The sequence below is a fragment of the Phallusia mammillata genome, chromosome 1, assembly GCF_965637545.1.
Source record: "Phallusia mammillata chromosome 1, kaPhaMamm4.hap1.1, whole genome shotgun sequence".
In the NCBI taxonomy this organism is placed as follows: Eukaryota; Metazoa; Chordata; class Ascidiacea; order Phlebobranchia; family Ascidiidae; genus Phallusia; species Phallusia mammillata.
The window spans coordinates 32403097-32422282 of NC_137252.1; the positions used below are offsets into that span (position 1 = coordinate 32403097).

At 34.9% G+C, this 19186-nt stretch overlaps 4 protein-coding genes across 4 annotated transcripts; 2 read left to right on the plus strand and 2 right to left on the minus strand.

The window, feature by feature from the left end:
• Positions 1-1329: 1329 nt before the first annotated feature.
• On the minus strand, positions 1330-5396 carry LOC145236537 (dynein light chain Tctex-type 5-like). The gene is made up of 4 exons (XM_080099665.1): positions 5040-5396; positions 3687-3815; positions 3136-3236; positions 1330-1968 (listed from the first exon to the last, which is right to left on the minus strand). Exons 2-4 carry the CDS (start codon positions 3766-3768, stop codon positions 1645-1647), a joined length of 507 nt encoding a protein of 168 aa, XP_079955791.1. The 5' UTR covers positions 3769-3815; positions 5040-5396; the 3' UTR covers positions 1330-1644.
• Positions 5397-5622: 226 nt separating this feature from the next.
• LOC145236505 (monocyte to macrophage differentiation factor-like) lies at positions 5623-9853 on the plus strand. The gene is made up of 5 exons (XM_080099662.1): positions 5623-6052; positions 6543-6717; positions 6929-7077; positions 7492-7638; positions 8047-9853. Exons 1-5 carry the CDS (start codon positions 5787-5789, stop codon positions 8213-8215), a joined length of 906 nt encoding a protein of 301 aa, XP_079955788.1. The 5' UTR covers positions 5623-5786; the 3' UTR covers positions 8216-9853.
• A 254-nt stretch (positions 9854-10107) lies between these two features.
• LOC145236521 (ADP-ribosylation factor-like protein 6-interacting protein 1) lies at positions 10108-12718 on the minus strand. Its single transcript, XM_080099663.1, has 5 exons — positions 12512-12718; positions 12142-12275; positions 11505-11612; positions 10895-11094; positions 10108-10340 (listed from the first exon to the last, which is right to left on the minus strand). Exons 1-5 carry the CDS (start codon positions 12572-12574, stop codon positions 10270-10272), a joined length of 576 nt encoding a protein of 191 aa, XP_079955789.1. The 5' UTR covers positions 12575-12718; the 3' UTR covers positions 10108-10269.
• A 458-nt stretch (positions 12719-13176) lies between these two features.
• LOC145208953 (uncharacterized) lies at positions 13177-18129 on the plus strand. The gene is made up of 10 exons (XM_080079198.1): positions 13177-13352; positions 13737-13885; positions 14189-15006; positions 15390-15476; positions 15544-15627; positions 15925-16014; positions 16086-16169; positions 16278-16358; positions 16709-16798; positions 17223-18129. Exons 1-10 carry the CDS (start codon positions 13335-13337, stop codon positions 17777-17779), a joined length of 2058 nt encoding a protein of 685 aa, XP_079935324.1. The 5' UTR covers positions 13177-13334; the 3' UTR covers positions 17780-18129.
• Positions 18130-19186: the final 1057 nt, after the last annotated feature.

A 19186-nucleotide genomic window follows, 5' to 3' on the forward strand; every position in this document is an offset into this window, starting at 1 on the left:
TGTCAAGCGATGACGTCATCATTTACCGATGATGTTTGTACGTGGTTATTTGAAAATGCTAAAAGTGTTGGCTATTACTTGTTTATTTGTCAACTTTTGTCCAAGCTTTAATAAGGCTAAGAATGCAAGATCAATTTGTACACTATACCTTTAAAAATATCAACGCGAAAACCAAATATAGTCACACAATTATTTGCAAGCTTCGTCGCAATTTGCCAGCATACCAGGAAAAAGGGTTCAACAACGCTATGCGAAACAGAACAACGAGTTTTCAAAACAAGAACCTGCAACAAACAGACGTTAATTGTTACGCAACAAGCGAAGAACCCGCGAAAAAGTTGGCCGCGTCGCGTTTAATCAGCTCGAACGGGGTACCGAGAAGCGCTAATTGAAGCGCGCGGCATAACTAGTTCTAGAACGGCGTGACGAGCCCGTGAGGACATCACAGAAGTTTCGCGACCCTTATCACCTGACTCCAATTTCCGCGCTCTTGATTGGTTTTCCCACGAATGCGGTGAAGCGTGACGACGTTCAGGTCGTTAACTGTGCCCCAGTAAATATTGTTGCTAATTGGGGGAGGGGGTAAGAGAGAGGGGGCTGATGCGCCCCTCTCGGCCTCCACTCTAATTGCTCGTGTATTGTCAAAACACTTGGGCTCTTAATTGACGAGGAAACGGTTCGACTGTCTCGAACTATTTTTCGCCTGTCATTTGCACGGGATATTTTTTCCTGGACAAATTTTGGTTTAACGAACATTTTAACCATCTGTCGCCTCTAGTGGCTGGACTTTATGTCGACCAGTGCCAGGGAAAAAAGTTACATTAGGTTTGACCATCAAGTATACACGAGAACATATTCAGGTGTAGTCTTTAGTGTTCAAGCCCTCTGCAAACAAAATATAAGGTGGTGAGTTCAAATCCCACCAAAATCGTAACTGGTCGCAGTCTATGGTCAACACAGGTTCCGTATTTTCCCTATTGATATGAATCTATATTAATGAGCCATTGACGAAATATATCTATATCAATTTAAATATGTGACATAGAATTTTATTGTCAATGTACATCTTTTATACACCGTTCTCACTGCTTTTCAAAGTTATTGCCAATCCTTTTTCACATCCAGTTGGTAATATAGAATGCTTTTTAAATACGTTAGCTCTTTGAAATCATAGTAAACGTTTCCCTTTGACTGTTAGAGAAAATAATGACTCAGTTTCAGCCCAAAAGTACATCTATAGCCTTCATTAAGTCAATACAGTGCCTTGCTATTGGGCATTATCAAGGTAAAAAGCAAATTACTGCTTACTTGCGCCTACTAGCGGACACATAAAGCTCATTTTGTTTATTTTTCGCTACGATTTCACAGTGAATCCTGTATGGCTTCAGACGAGCAATATAACATCATGAACACTTACAAAGAAAGTTACGAAAAAAGTACACACGATTTAACGAAATAGGTACAACAACAGGTACCACAACACAAAAATAAAACTAGTTTTTGTGACCCATATAAAAATATTTCTTGTAAATAACGACAAATTTTTTTCATCAATAACGATCTCCTGGGATGATTAGAATGCAAAATACATTTTAGGCAAATTGCGATTAAAAACCTTTACCTAAAAGGCATTCAGTTTCATTTTTACTCGTAATAAAGTCCATAGATCATAGCGATTGCATAAAGCGATGTGTTTTGGTACCTAACAGTTGCGAAAGAATCGGTTTTATCATTCCACAAGCATCTACTACCTAAATAAACACCCGGTCTCTCCTTAATACTCCCAATACTAACAACTACAACGTGTTTGTATCTTTTGTAGTTCTTCGCCTTCAACGCTTCGGATATTTTGGCGGCTATGATTTGACACTCGGACCTACAAAGCTCCGGATCGTACGATTTGTCTCCGATGTGTTGTTTCAGAATGTTAGAGGCTGTTCCCTCGATTTCATAGGATTTAAAACGCGACTGCGGAAAACAAATGCAGGATATTAAACAAATCGTTCGTATACCGTCTGTTATATAACATGAGTATAGTGCAAACCAGAAAGCTATTCGGGCCGAAATCCGATTTGAACCAGTTTCAGGCTTAGTTTGAATCAAATGGGCTTGGTGAGGGCCTGGTTTTACATTCGGCATAATTCATTAAAAAAATAAAACAAAACATTTTGTATTTAAAGTAGAGATGTACCGAATATTCGGTTTGCCGAATTTATTCGGCCGAATCGATCATTTTTGCAAAGATTCGGTTTCGGCCGAATAATTTGTTGCGATTCGGCCGAAACCGAATCTTTTACCAACACAAATTTTAAGCGTTAAACGTGTCTTTTCTGCTTATTAAGGTCCACGCAATCTTTCAAAAGTCCAAACATAACGAAAATTGCGTCAATGTTTATCTTTTTCAACACATTATCGTTTTTCCCACGGTAGTCAAAAAAATTAGTAATTCATCGGCAAGTTGCCAATCATGCTTAAGGCAATTTTAAACCCCACAGAACTGAAATAAGGACGAAACACAACTATTTTGCACTGGCTGCCTGGTAGATAAACATTTTTTTTTCACGTCAAACGCGAAGCGTACGACTTCGCGTGACGTCATAAATGATTCGGTTGATTCGGCCGAATTTATTCGGCAAAACCGCCGAATATTCGGTTTCGGCCGAATCGAAATTTAGCCGATTCGGTACATCACTAATTTAAAGTATTCGAGACAGGGAATTGTAAAAGTTACAGATATGCATTCATTCCTTGGATTGGTCGCAGTTCTGGATTAGTTAAAGGCCTAGAATAGATTTTTTGACGGTTTAACAGTCAGAGTTTGGAGCAGGGGTCGGCAACCCTGGCACGCGATGCAAATTTCCGTATGGCACGCCAAACGATTCGAATGTTTATTTCAAGTTATACTTTAAACTGTTACACTACTTTTTTTGATTTGTACAGTCTTAAACATTTAATAGTCTTAAAACCCAGCCTACTCGCAAATAAAACTATTACTGAAAACAACATTGGCACGCTAAGTCATTACCACATGGAATGACAAGTAAATTGAAACGCTTTGCTTAAAAAGGTTGCTGGTCCCTGGTTAAGGGTCACGTTAAGTTTTTTTAAAAATTTAGGTATGACATCATAACTTACGTCAGGATCCATCTTGTACGTGTTTTCGTATTGTACTTTCTTGGGTTGCATGACAAACGACGCCTCACTAGCGCCCCTTTGTGATCGGATCTCGTCTGTTGCTAATAAAGAAAAAAAAATATTATATTTTTGTTTAGTACAGGTGACGTATCTAAACGAACGACGCGTGTAATCAGTAGAAAAAACAGAGTTTTTAATTACCGTGATTACTGTAAAAAAATAAATTTGGGAAAACACTATGCTAAACGTAATGCTGTCAAGATTTGCTGAGGAAATCCCCTAAAATGTAAAAGAAAGGAATTTAAAACGACAAAAACTCAATGATATCAAAAGGCTTTCTAGTGGTCTTATTGTACTACGTAGTTCCGATGTACATTAATCACACATTTGATGTTTCCCTTGTTATTAAGTGACACTTGGAACTGTCATTGCAAACACTGGTTTTATTTTCAATGAGGACAAAAGTAACACTACTCCACGACTTATTGTACGCGTCAACTTTGGGAATCGAACCCACGACCTATGGATTAAACAAAACATCAAATCCTTACCATCGTCCATAGGAGAGTTGTCTGACGGAGCTAGAAGTTTTCCCTTTGACTTATCAAGCTTGACTTTCCGCGATTTATTCATTGTGTTTTTTGGGGGTCAAGTTAGTCGTACGAAGTCTGAATTAGGTTCTGTGGGGAAACAACGTAATTGTATCCTGCTGGTTATGAGAACAAATGCTTAACGGTTTTCTAAAGCTGATAGCTTTGAATGTGTCTACTGTGGCCTTAAAATGGCCCCATTTAGCCGGTACAAATAAGTTTAGCCTGTACGTTAGCCTTAAAAATTGCAAAACACGGACAATAACTTCAACCCATGTTTTGCTTATTAACTGGTCATTTCAAAATCAGTTGCTAATATCGCAGGTTAAAAATAGTTTGCAATCGATATTGGTTAGCTTCAAATATCTTCTGCTGCAAACCTTATTATCTAAATTGCACTTGGTAAAATGCAAAAAACGTTCATGTAGCAACATAAACAATCGCCTGTTCTGCTGAAAACTAAACGATACATTGTGTAAGTCTTATTTTTTAATCCCTTCCAGCTACGGTCACCACTCTGGCCTTAGATACACGACGTCTTATTTACATTGGACTCACAGATGGTATTATTGTGGTTTGGTGGCAAGCTATTGTGCTGCATCATAGCGAGCCTTCAATTGTCAGCCTCAAAGCTCACAATATCAACACTTGTTACTGAGAATAGAACTCATTGAAACCCACAGATCGCTGAGCATAAAAAAATGAACTCAGGGGCGAAAATGAAAACGTTCATATTTTTAAAGCTAAGCCGTAACAGGGTTTTAAATAAATGCCGTTACATGGACGTTTACATCCACCAATACGAACGCTTAAGCCTTAAGGTATAGGCTACGAGCTATTTTCATGTGTTAAAGTGGTAAGCTTTAACATAATGGCAAAAGCACATGGTAGCCTACGTAACAAGGTTTTATAAATCGTAGACACAGAATTGTTTTTGACTGTTTTGTGACAGACATTTATCTCCACTACAAAAAATTGTACATGTGCTTATATAGCCTACATGAGATTAATTATGTAAAAGCGCTACTTTCGTTTTGGTTTTCTTTCTCTTGATGTCATTTAACTGTTGTCCAGAAGCACAAAGTTTTTCAAAAAAAGCTGTCTAGTTCTATTTTGACTGTACATCAATTTAGAGCAAGCTACACTATCTAACCCATGGTGGTATAACAGCAGATATTACAATCAATATTAACTACCGACCCTTCAAACAGTATCAAGTACATGTCGTCCGCAGAGGGTCAAAAGCTTGTTAATTATTAGCCCGGCACTGCCTTACACTAACAGTTAATCGTTTTATACCATCAGGCAACTTACCTGAAGCTAGAATTGTCGTAACTAAGATACCGTCTCCAACCGAAGTGTATCATGTTACACGTTCCGATCTTTTGTTTCGAAAACGAACACATCAGATAGAGGCAATAAATTGGATTCGTTTTGTTGAACACATTGTCGTTTTTTTCTCTCAAGTCGTCCCCCGTTGCAATTTTGTCAGGCATTCGGCAATAATTCAACAGCAAAACAGATTTAGTTGTGTTGAGTTTTTACATACATCAAGTTACACAATTATTACCAAATTTTTAACATAAATCTTAACATGTACACGGACAGATACAAACTGAAACAAAAACATGTTTTTGTATGTGTTGCATTCGCATCAAAATGCTTGGCAACAATTATTCATGTTTAAGTTGAAATTATCCATTACAAAACAATTATTTTATGTTGTGACTATCAATATACACAGTAATTTTAGGAGTAAAACCCAAACCTAATTTAATTAATGTCATATTAAAAATGTTGACCATTGCAGTATTTTGTACTTTACCGAGTGCAATACAAAAAAAGAGTTACAAAATGCTGTACAGACCCGGATATGCTAGCGGTTGATTAATCAGCTGGCCCGACGTCATTTCCGATTAAGAGTAAACAATCGAATTTGTGTCGCAGAGGAAAAGTGGTTCAAATTAAACAATGGGTAGAATTAGTTAATCAGTATTTAATGCCAACGTAATAAAAAAATCACCGTATTCGTATCATGGAAATGCTGCGAATGACATCGGTATGACTCTGGTCAAAGCAGCAAGTGCCCATGAACTGTTAAAACGCCGCTTGTCAGAGTCTATTCGAGAAATAGGCGAAAATGGAAGGAAAAATAAAACCATGAACCACAGAGCTGCCCCAAACTTAATGTACAACCCCACACAGAATGAGCATTGGGCCAACACAGCTTCTCATGGGCTGATGGTGGTTCCAAGTATTCTTGCCAACGAACTGCTTGTTTGGAAATCGCAGCAAATTCGAAACACCTTGAATAATTGGAAAGACAGGTGATTATTGCTATTTATGCTAGTATTACTGTAATTATATTGCTACATTGCAACTTTTGTATGTTGGGTAAAAACTGTTTTTAACATTAATAAAAATAGAACAGCATAGTGCTTGTATCTTGCATGTGATAAATTAATTCCATTGTATTGATCTACTTTAGACCCAAGTTATTAATTTTAGCAATGAAGTAAGTGAAACAAATTTAATTTCCAAATGCACTTTGAAAAGTGAAACAGTTTGTTGTATACTTTAAACCCCCAAAAATGGCAAAAGCATGGAGCTACTTGATAATTAAGCTGCAGGCAGTGCACACTGTTTCAGCCTGTAAGATCTCATCAGTGTAGCTAGTGACAATATATTGCCTGGATAGGCTAGTGTAGCCACATTACAGTGCTTCGGTGTGTCAGGATAAAAGCCAAAATTTTGATTTGCTGCTCTTTTTTGTTTCATCATACTTATAAAACACACTGATATGTTGTTATTTTTCAGTTGTTCTGACGGAGACTTTAAAGAAAGTATCACCTCATATTGTTATGGCAACCAATCTCATCCAACATTTGCTGAGTTTGAGTTTACTTCTCGAACTTACGGTGCATCACTCATCAGTCTGTTTTTGATTTCAACATTGTACCATTGGATTTGTTGGACACAAAGTCAATGGAAGGTGAAAACAGGTTGTTTCTTCTTTCAATATGTTTCTGCTTGCAGATAATTCTGATTAGCTGAAATATTTACGATTGGCAAATTTGGGGTTCAATAAACTAGAAATATATATATAATGCATGTGTGTTTGTTACCCTATTAAATATTAAATTATAGTCTTGGAGTAATTGCTTAAAAGGTTTGGACTTAACAAACAACTATTTCCTCTTTAGGGCAGACATAAAGGTTGTGCCGAACGGCGCCCATCTCTCAACAAATCCTTCCACTACTGTGACAGAACAACTATTTATTTCTTCATTGCTGGCTCATACACTCCTTGGTTAATGCTACGCAAGATTCACCCAAGCATTGTCTGGCTACAGTAAGACATACAGAATGCTAAATTTCCCTAAAATTATTACTTGACACTTAGTTTATTAATTGACACTAATTATTAATTGACACTAATTGCTTGAACATTTTGTTTGACTTTTTTAAACTAGCTTGAAATTGGTGTTTTTAATATGCCAACTCGGTGCCATTTTTGAACAAATATGTAATTAGGTCAAAAATTATTTGTACAAATAAAAAAGTACACTTCCAATTTGGGCCAAACATCCATGGCAAAGGTGTAATCAGCTATGAAATCAAATTCAACAAAAAAGAGCTGCATCCTAAACTTATGCAACTGAATCTTGCTTTAAGGCTAACAGTTTTGAGTGCTATAAATAATGAATAGAGCTTGTTACTACCTAGATCATGTATATTTTAAATAAACCCTTTTATAATTCTACAGATGGATTGTGTGGCTTGGTGCTGCTGGAGGGGTTACATATTCTTATTTGTTTTTTGAGAAATATAAGCTCTTGGACACTGTGCTTTACATCGTAGCTGGATTGTTTCCGGGCCTTGCCATGGTCTTGTTTCAGGCAGAAAACACTGTGTAAGTATGACAACATATGAGTTTTATCAACATACCAATATACTAATAAATGCACAACATTTGTTAAAGTACACAGCCAACTCTGTAAATGCTATATGTTATGCAGGGATATGTGGGATAAAAAAAGGGACAAGAAAATGTCAAAAGGGTGTAATGAGAATCCTAATGGGCAAAATCGACATAAAAACTGATTTGCTTTTTTGTATTTTCGTTAAATATCATTTAGTAATCTGTCAATTACATATTTTGGCAAAAACATAATTAAATCTAGGAGCGTACTATATTTTCAAGTAGGAAGTAAAGAGTGATAAAATACATTGTAGACGTTACCTTGCTAAACTAAAATAAAAAAACATGTCTTTTAATTTATGACAAGTCTAACATTGTCTTTGTGTTTATCCATTTCAGATCAGGAATGCCCGAACTGGCCATTGGAGGGGCATTTTACCTGACTGGTGTGATATTTTTTAAGTGTGACGGCATACTACCCTATGCACATGCTATTTGGCATCTGTTTGTTGCTTGTGGTGCATTCACACACTACTATGGGATTTACTTTCATTTATATTCCCAATGAAGCTTTCTCTATCCTGTATAAATTTCACCATACATATATTGTGTTAATGTTCAAACAAATTTTCACAACATGTTTTCAAAATTTATGCAACATGTTAAAGATTTGCTTTAACTGAATTCGGAAAAATATTGTACACACATCTCAATCTTCTGAATTTAATGCCTCACATTTATGAATTGTATTTCTTTAGCATGCATTCTATTTTTCAATTTTTTTACATTCATTACAGTTCGCAAACAAAATCTTTACTATTTTCACATTTTCTGCACAATCAAAATTGCCCACTGTTTTAATAGCATCAGCATCACTAACACTACTAACAGCATCAAAATGTGTTTCTGATCCACTTTCAACTTTTCAAATTCTAAATTCTTGCCCAAAATATTTTAAAACCTAATCCAAAAGCCATAAACCTGCCGTTACCATCTATTTATTGTTTAAATGTATAGACAAGGTGTTTATCCACTGGTATTTTACATGTTAAAAAATGCACGAGTTTGCTGTTTATCACTCTGGTTAACATTAAAACCTTTAGTTGCACAGGAATACCTTTTAAATGTCCCAAAAACAACATTCTGTTAAACATTGGCATATTATAATAAAAACTGCATGCAAGGGCTAAACATCTTTTACATTTCTTAAACATTCAATTTGTCACAAGAAAGAGTTGAATATGTGATTTGAGTTTTGCTTCAAATTTACTGTTACTGAAACTGTAAACACCATGTTTTATTTCACTCTTTTTTTCTATCAACATTTTATACTTAATCAACATTTGTTTTAAATCGCACTGTTTCTTCAACTTGTAAACAACATCATTTTATTCCCCTCATTGTAAAACTGTTTATGTATGTTATTTGTAACTTTGGACCCATTTACATTACTTGCCTTAAACTTAAAATCCTGTCAAAAAGCATAACAATATTTGCTATAATGATTGAATCACAATTTAGCATCATTTTAACTGTTGTTTCACATTCACAGTATTTTGTTTATGTTGTTGCTTTGCACTTTTCTGTGTAAACCACTGGATAATATTCACTGTTTTTTACATCAAAGTATTTTATACCAGTGGCATTTCTGCTAAATGCATTTTATTCTCTAAAATAACTATGAAGTATAATATTAGCACTTTTATTAAAGTTGCTGTTGAAGCAATCATTGATTTTTGTTGATACTTGGCGCAATTGATTCTGCTTATTTGCATATTCCAATTTTATTGCATACTGATTTCCAAACTGAATTAGTAAAGAAAATATTCTGGTTAACTGCATATAAAAGCTTGGCAAATTGGGTGTGTGATTTAATAGGCATCATCTGTGAGGTGGTATTCCATAAAGGAAACATATGTTTATTGTGTTGTGTTTTTTGCACCCTGTATTTTGTCTGTGCACTTACGGCTGCTAAATGTGGTATAGTTTAAACAGATTTAAGCATTAAATCTCAGTCCCTTTATAAAAGGTTTAATTAATTGAATTTTGGTTCTCAGGCTCACTCTGCTCTATACAAAAAACTTATTCATCACCCATGTACTAAAGAAACCTAAACAATAGATTTACAGTTTGCATATGGAATGTTGTAGCGCTTGATTTACCTTTAAAACAATTATCCCCCTAACAATATACAAATCAGAACCTATTGTGTTTGTATTTGAAGCAACTATTGGCAGTGCAATGTCCATTGTTTTGTTTGCTATATTGATTTAATTTTTCAGCGGGTTTTTACCATTATTCTGCAAATCATAATGCACATATAATTTTTGACATTTGCACACAAGGATTTTAGTTGACAGTTGCAGAAAACAAGTTTTTAGCCATCATTATTTTGTTTTTAATACAGTTTTAACTTTGAAAGCAGTTCACTAAAAAGTATCTGTCTGAACAGAACATAACTATTGCTAATTTTTACATTTTATTAAAAAAGTGTCGTCTTGAAATTAAAAATCTTTCATATGTTTCCTGGTTAAATGGGAGGCAAATACAAAATAAATAATATGTTAAATATGTGATATAGCAACCCTTATCCTGTGGACAAAACAGCAAAATATTACAACATCAAACATTTGCATCTGTTGGATTTAGCTTCCCAGTGTGTATTAGACCAGGGATTGCAAAGATGACAAGCACTAGAAACCAAAATCAATACATGATTAATATTTCCTGTTTACTATACAACATGCTGGTTAGCTAATACAATGATTTTAAGCTTTAAAAAGTACTCATAGCAAGATTTAGGGTAAAAATGCCAAACTAACTGCAGCAGTTTCTGTGGTGGGCAATAGCCAACCTATTCATACTTGTTTATATTATAAGCTGAAAACTTTGGACAAACATCCACAAGGATATCCTATTATCTAGGCTTGCTAACTTTTATTATGGTGGGGAAAAATGAGATTTTTTGGGCCTAATTTTGGGTGTAACAAGTATGTTACATCGTCAGCCATTGTTGTTTTGCTAGATGTCAACAGAACCTGTTATTTTTTCACCAACATCTTAAGAATGGAACCCTCATAATTTTAAGTTGGTAATCGCATTTCTCCCCATTGATAAAATAGTAAGGTAAAAGTGCTTTAACTTAGTGTAGCACAGTTTATTTCCTTTATAAATATGGATGTACTTTAGTATAATCCAGAGTATTCTACCGTAAGCTTGCGCACACAAAGTAATAAAGAATCTTTACCTGAAATGTACACAAACAGAAATGTTGAAATCAATGTTCCCAGCCAAGCAATAGACAAACCACTACCAATTGTAGTTATGTAAAATGCAACAGGATTGGTTTGTTTTAGTTCATACAAATCCATAAACGATGATTTGAGAAGAAGGACTGTTTGGTCAATGTTGTCACAAACAACAGTCAAATCCTCGTCTACATATTTGCTGTGAAAGTGAAAGTAAACAAAGCATGGTTACGGGACCAAAATCATTCATTTTATGGGATACTGTGCAGTTACTGTAGCATGTTTAAACAAAGACACAACTATCCATTCAAGTGGCACACAGCTTGGATTTTGTAATATAAGCACCAAAATCCATTCCACCAAGTGCCTTTATAATAAGTTTAATACAATTATATAGTTTACCACTTACTAGTGATGGGAAACGAGATTTAACCATATTTAAACATTACCAACAAGTCCAATAGAGCTATAGCTGATCTAATAATAGTGTATCTTTATCATGCTTGCTTCCTTATATAAATGCATATAAAGTATATTTGTTGTTAATTTTTCACATTCAAAACTGTATGCACTATTGAATTTAAGCATAAATAAACTAATTATTGTTACCTTTCCATTTTGGTGGCAAAGGCATCAGATAGCATTTGCATGAAAAGAGTGCCAGAAATGAACAACGCTACAGTAGTTACAACAGATAAATTGACAAACGACAATGTTCTGAAAAGATACAACCCAATTTTGGGCAAAAGTAGTCATTAGTTCATGTCAGACAAAAACAAACTTTTCTTAAAAAACATTTTTTTTAAGTGCTCTACTGTCCCACTAATAGTGGGCATGTTAATGTCCACGACCACTCTGTCAAACTGTTTCAGTAAGTGATAATAAAGAAGCAAATGCATTTTACTTGTATATCTGTTCTCCTCTAATTACCCTTCATTGTTTTCAGTTTTTACCAACTAACAATGCCTGTCTAGGCAGAACATATACTTTAATTTTAACAACTTCGTGTTTACTTATTGTAAGTCAGAAGCAATTGCTTTTTTATTATAAATTCTGAAAATGTCAATTAGTATTGGTGTAACAATAGGGCCTTTGTGTACTTATATGTTATTAAAATAGGACATTTTGTACAAGATCCAGTGTCAAATATTTTTGTATGTGTATACAGTTTTGTTTTACCTTCAACAAATGCTGTTTTTTGTTGTGCATTTCAATGTAATATTAGGCATAATTACTTATTACTTACATGAACATGGCGGATATACATAAAAATACAACACCAGCATAATATGGTTCACGCCACATCAAAATGTTCCATAGGGGCACTACTATGCATTTGTTGTTGCTCAAAAACCGTCGAACAGTGCTGTGTTTTGCATCCTGAAATGATAAATATTGTGTAGAAAAAGTACCATGTAAAACAAAACCACATACAACAACAATTACTAAGGTAAAATAGCCATACAAAAGCATACAATATTCCAACCTATAATTTGATTTCATTAGTTTGACTACCAATTTCATAAAGAAAGTATAGGCTTGACGTTTAAACTAAATAAAACACTGTTAATGTTTGGGCATGTGTGTAATTATTACGTAATGAACTATGCAATCACCTGGTAACAGTTTTCTGCATCGTCTTGTAACTTTGAGCTGTGTACGTGTGACTTTTTGTCCATTTAGGAAACTCATAGCCGTTGCAACCGATTATTGCGCAAGATTTTTTTGTGAAAATCACCCTTACGAGATTATGTGCAGTAACCAAGTAACTTGAACACCTAAAGAGGAACTAAAAAATTGTTTTTTTCCAATACGTAACCTTCAACAAACACACGGGAAAAAAACTTGGGGAAGTCCCAGGGATTTTTTTCTGGGTCTTCGAAAAAGTCTATTGTTTTGTTTCAGGTTAATATTTTGTATTCCGGTTGCTGCGAAATAAATTAAATTGTTTACTTTACATAGGTCTGTCTTTAAAGCAGAACCACTTTCAAACTTTAAATGACCAACGTAACCTGTATCGAAAAAGGGGAAAAACCATAGTTGGTGATGTAATCATTGATCAACAACACTGTATAAGTGCGTATTACTTGTAAGTTATTATCGGAACTAAATATGTATTGGAAGTTAGAACACCAAACTGTAAATAGCTGCCAGCTGCTCTTTTGAAGCAACAAAGAAAAGATTAAATGAAAAAGGCCTGCCTACGTACTTAATTAGGGGTGAACATACCTTAGTATTACTTTTTCAATTAGATTTGTACAATCTTTTGATGATACAGGTTGATTGTTCAGTATCAGTTTCAGCAACAGATTATAATCAATAAAGTAAAAGATGTAGGAATTAAGGATAGCCTGTGATTTAAACGCTTTGTTCTGTGGTGCTTATTTCTACTGTATTGTACACTTGGACACTGAAAATAGTTTTTGAAGAACATGAAGTATGGAAGCTGCTCATAAGGTTAGTGATTGCCAAAGTCACCAAATCTACTGTTACCGTCTTAAACCAAGAGCCTACAAAGCCACTACATGATAATTATAACTTTCTACTATTTTGAACAATACACATGGTTAGGGCTAGTGGGTTTGGGGTGAGGGTTTGTAATGAAAATAATGCTATAATTTAATCTTCTATAGGACCTGGGTATGGTGCAGACTTTGCACAAGCTTAGCGCTGACTCAGTGTAGGCTAAGTTGGCTTGTAGTTTTAGTAGGCGGCATCCCCAAAATTTTGCTATTTGTTTAATGCATTCAGACATGGATCAAATATAGTACCTAGCACAGTCTGTGGTTGTAAAGTATAAAAGTATATTTTTTACTGTAGTTTGTAACCTTTTGTTTGCAGATAAGAAACTTCAAAGCCAATGAAATCAAATTCGTACATGGAAGAGGAGGTCATATTGGAACAGGCACATATGGTGTGGTGAGGCTTGCTTATCACAAAGTACATCAATGGCTGGCTGTAAAATGTCTCAAGGTCAATGTGGAAGAAAAGTGAGTATTTTTACCATTTAGTTTTCTGTGTGAAAACATGCATTTTTTATTAACAGACACTTGAATCCTGCACAAACCACTTAAACACACTTCTTTTATTTGAAATTCTGTACACTTACTGAAAGATTCTATTATTTAGAGGGCCATTTAAAAAACATAAGCACATAACTGATAATAGCAAACTGATATTTTTTGATTGGTGTTAAGTTCATTTGCAGAACAGAAACTTGTTGCCAAGGTCAAAAAGACCAGTTGTTGATAATCTGTCTTTGCTATAAATTAAAAAAAAACATTGTTGATTAGGTTGCATGATGAAGTAGGCCCTGTCCAAGAAGCAAATAACCCAAATGTCGTACGAGTGTTCGGTGTCTTAAAATCTCCACAAGTTATGGGAATGGTTATGGAATATTTACCAGGAAACTGCCTTTCTGATTTGGCTTTTAACACTGAAATCCCTATTTCTCCTTTACTTTCCTTGAGATTTTGCCGAGATATCAGCAATGGAGTTGCAGGAATTCACAATTTGCAGCCAGAAAAGCGACTAACCCATGGAGATTTAAAACTGGAAAACATACTACTGTCAAGTAACCTTGAATGCAAAATTGGCGATTTCGGCAGTTCAGAACTTGCATGGAATACTGGACATAACTCAGCTAGGGACAGAATGGAAAGAAATGATTTTACAGAAATATATGCTGCTCCTGAACGTCTGATGAATCCACACATGAAAATGAATACAGCAATGGATGTTTTTAGTATTGGCATGATCTTTTACTATCTATTGTGCCGTGAGCTTTGTGGTATGGACATATATTGCATGCTTTTGCAGCAGGGTGGACGGCCAAGGATGGAAAAAATCAACAGTTTAAAACAAGCATTACAAAATGATCTTACCAGTTTAAAAATTATTCACACGATTGTAGCGCAGATAAAAAAATGCTGGGCACAGAATCCATTACATCGGCCGAAAATTTTGCAAATTAGAGACAACCTACAAAAGGAATTAGACCTATACAGTGACACATGTATATTCCAATGTGTTCAAGCCACCCTTGAGAAATATGAAATTGCCAAACCCATTCTTGCAAACCACAATGATTGGATCCAAATTGAGGATTTAGGTATGTCATACCAAAATTGTATATACCTATCATGTGGAACAAACCAAAAACTGTCCTTGTGTTTGTAATATTTTTATCTTTAATATTTGGATTTAAAAAAATGGATTTAACCTTTTTTATGATGGTGTTGAACACAAGATTCCACTAGGCCAGGGCAATTGAGCTCAGTAATTAGGGTTAGAACTGACAATTTCGTAAGCCAAGGGATTTGCACTAGCCCACCAGTTACCTATGTGTTATGTTTTTCTGTAATTTCTGCAAGTAAGTTTAATGATAGTGCCAAATTGCAGATTTCCACTCTAAACCATCACAGAGCTAAACCTAATCTGGTATGCAATGGAACATGGCTTAAGACCTTAACAAAGATAATTATTTGTACACAGATATCAATCTACAAAGTAAAGATGAAAATAATGTCACTCAAGACCGCACTGAAAGCATCAACGTTTTTCCTCTGTCTCCAGCAGCTGGTAATTACAACAAAATGATTAAATTTTGCAACAAAATATGCATAAAAGCTGCCTATACTTACTTTAGGGGTAAGAGATATTGAAGATACAACCTCACCAAAGGCAGTTCTCCAAACTTTTCTCTCTAGTTCAGGAGACTTACTCACAAATGGTAAATAAGTGATTAGATATTGTGAAGCTGGTTCAGTAACTATCTTGTGACAAGCCGGAGCATTGTTTACAATGCTCAGTTAAGCCTTTTTGGTAATTTTCTGAAAAGTTTATTATTATTAGCCATACTGATGTGTTGTTATGTTTACCAATTTAATGAGCTCAAAATAAAACATATATAAAGATATGTACAAAAACATTGTTCAAAGAGGTGATTCTAGCAATTTGTCAGCATTTTATCCACTTGTCAGCATTTTATCCACTTTTTTATTTGTCAGCATTTTATTCACTTTTTTAGACTTCGAACCGAATAACACTACATCACCCAAAGTTGTTTGCTCTTCAAATCGAAATGCTCCTGAAACAAGATGCGGACTACAGTCTTCAGGTAAAAAGCACACTTATACTTTTTTACTACTTCATGTTCTGCAAGGGCTTAAAATATTTGAAATTTTTCAGACTCCGCATCCAATGACACAACAGCACCAAAGGATGTTTTTTCTTCAAATGAATATGAAACATACACTGTACAACAACCAAGTGGTAAACAATTTATTTTATAATGCAACAGATTTTATAAAAAATGTTTCCATTCTTTTTCAATTTCTTATATAACCAATATTCACTATATGTTTATCTTCTATTTTGCAGGGTTTAATTGCAATCTAACAGAACCAAAGATTGTTTTTCCTCCAAATGGAAATGAAAGAAGCACCAGACAACACCATACTGGTAAACTATTCGATAATACAATTTAATTGCACAGACTTGTTTTGCATGGGCCTTTTCTTTTGTGACAAATGGACACCTTTTAGCATTAGTTATGATAGCAACCATTGGTCGTGTTTACCCACAATGCACCAACCTCACTTTCTTGTGAGCATGAGTCACATGTTGCTTTATAATACAGTGTACCTGCAGCGCATTTAGCCATTATTCTTTGGGCCCTTCACTGTTTCACATTCTAAAATGTTTTTATCTTACACAGCTATATATGGCTTTGTGATTGTTTTAGTGCTTTTTTGTCGTTACTAGTTTTTTAACCAAGTGAAATAAACTCAACTCACCCATTTTTTTTTCAGGATTCAATCCCAATGATGCAACTGCTCCAAAGGTTGTATTTCCTCCAAGTGAAGCTACAGAAGAAGAAACCACCAGACAACACCCAGATGGTAAGCATATTTTAGTGCTAAAATTAACAACTTCAAGTAACTGTAATCATAGTATGCCAGGCCTAATGATGGCGTCATACCAAATAATCGTAAGGCAATGCATAGGGTAAAAAAGACTCATGTTCTACTCACTGAGCTATCCAGGCTGTCTAAGCCTTTAAAAAATCAAATCACAAGCACTTTTCATATGCTGCACATGTCAGCTTCATTGTAGGTAATCGCATGTTTGATCATATGCATTCTTTTAGATAGTCAACTGTTTTGAAATGTACTGCTTTTTGTACCTTTAAATTCACATAACCTTTTTGCACTTGCAAAAAGCTTCCATTCTAAACCATAAATATGCAGTATGTAAATCGGAAATTATGTTGGTTTATTGCATCTATTTTAAAATGTAACAAATGTACATGTGTTTAATTTTTAGATCAACCAAATGATTTGGAAACAGCACTGCTCATGACCCGAATGACATTGGATATCACTGTTAGCAACAATGACTGTACGTTGTCTACAAAAAGAAACGTTTGGACAGAAATAAACAAATTTTGTAAAGCTGCAACAACACACATCCAATCTCATCACAACCAAGATGGGCGAATTCTTCAATCAGTCAAAACTATTTTAGAGAAAGTCAGAAACCTACCTTTCAATGTTAGGTTTAAATCATTGCTTGAGGCAAAGTTATTGTGCTTTTTAGCGGACTGTTATTTGCACTTCAGTGAGTTTGGTGAAGCAATGGTCATGGCAACTCAGGCAAAATCACTTTTGGACGCCTTTACTGAACAATCAGAAAAGTTATCATTATTCCCCTGTTGTAACCACATCATTGGGAGAGCTTACATAGGCTTGGGTCGCAATAAAGAAGCCGAACAAGTCATTTTTAATGCCATATCAATGACTGAACAAAGCGAAGATTTTGGAAGTACAGAACAAAAAAATGCTGCCCTACGAAATTTACATCAATTACTCTATACATGCTAAATTTTTGTTGATTTAAAATGTGGTGATAATCTTCAAATTGTGTGACATGATATATGCAATCTTTTTAGTTTAATGATTATGTGTTTTATTGTACATATTTGATGAGATGTGTAAGTGTGTTTTCATGAATTCTGTTTCAGCTTTTATCACTTTTTATTCGTTTTGAAGATGCATTATGTATTTTTTTTTATCTGTGTTTGCATTTTTACTGTTTTCTCAATGCTCTTTTGCTGTTACATCAAAATGGGTAGATCTGTTTTATGAGGAAGTGTAAACTTAATTAATAATGAAACCAACTTTTGAAGTGCGCAAAATGGTGCATTTTTGTGTTGTTAGTATGCTGGTTTGAAAATAAATAAATAAAAATTGTTTGATGAAACACTATTGCCAAAAGCGGCGTCAACTGGACATATTTATAGCCACGTTTTAGATTGTTCTAAAGTTATTTTATTCAGCTAACAACAATGTCAAAATGTGACACTTTTTGTCATGTTTTCTATTATTATCACATGGATTTCTTAAACTAAGTGCGTTCATGCTTGTCTAAGTAACGTGTACAATTATCCCGATATAGACGAGTGAACTAATGACAATGACGATTCTTAAAATGTCTACATTACGTTTAGTGATGTTCTGTGTCATAGAAGCTCTCTGGTAGTATTGTTTTTGATCAAGAAAAAGCATAATTAATTAAGGTCGTGTGACCGCTGCAAATGCTCGTTTTTTCAGAAACAAGATCTTCGGTAACCAGTGCATAAGGCGGAAAACACATGTTACAGTGCTCTTTGGATCATACAAATGTCACAAAAACTTGTTCAATTAAGGCAATGGTTTTCTTTAAAGGTTAACCCAGCAACCTGTAACCAACTTCTGACCTTGGAAATTTAAAAAATGATACAACAGACTTGCAATAAAACATGCAACTTTACGGTGGATGAGCATGACGGACTGTAGCGTTGGACCTGCATCAAGGATAAAAAAGAGAAACCCAGGTAATTTTGGCGGCAAGTAGTTTATCGCTAATTGACAGTCAGCGTCAAACTGTTGCCGTCCAATCGTCCATAAGCTGCTAACATGGCAAAGGCACTTGGAGCCTTTCTTATGTGGGATAGTTCAACGCCAAGCGTCATAACTGCTGCCGACTTGGAATTGATTAGAATTTGATTCAGCAAATAATGTGGTATGTTTATGTCTTGTATAATCGCGTTTTCTTTGGTGCGAAAAAGGAAAGCAATACACGTCACGGATGACTAAACTCCAGAGGAAGGAAAGCCAACGCACTGTTTTGTTTGGTGTCGTCATACAGTCAAGAGTCAACCTCTGTTCATGTGGCAAACGTTATCAAAGAGGAACTAATTTTTCGAAAGCGGAACCAACCTCTTTTGTGTACTCTTTGCACCAGCTGCA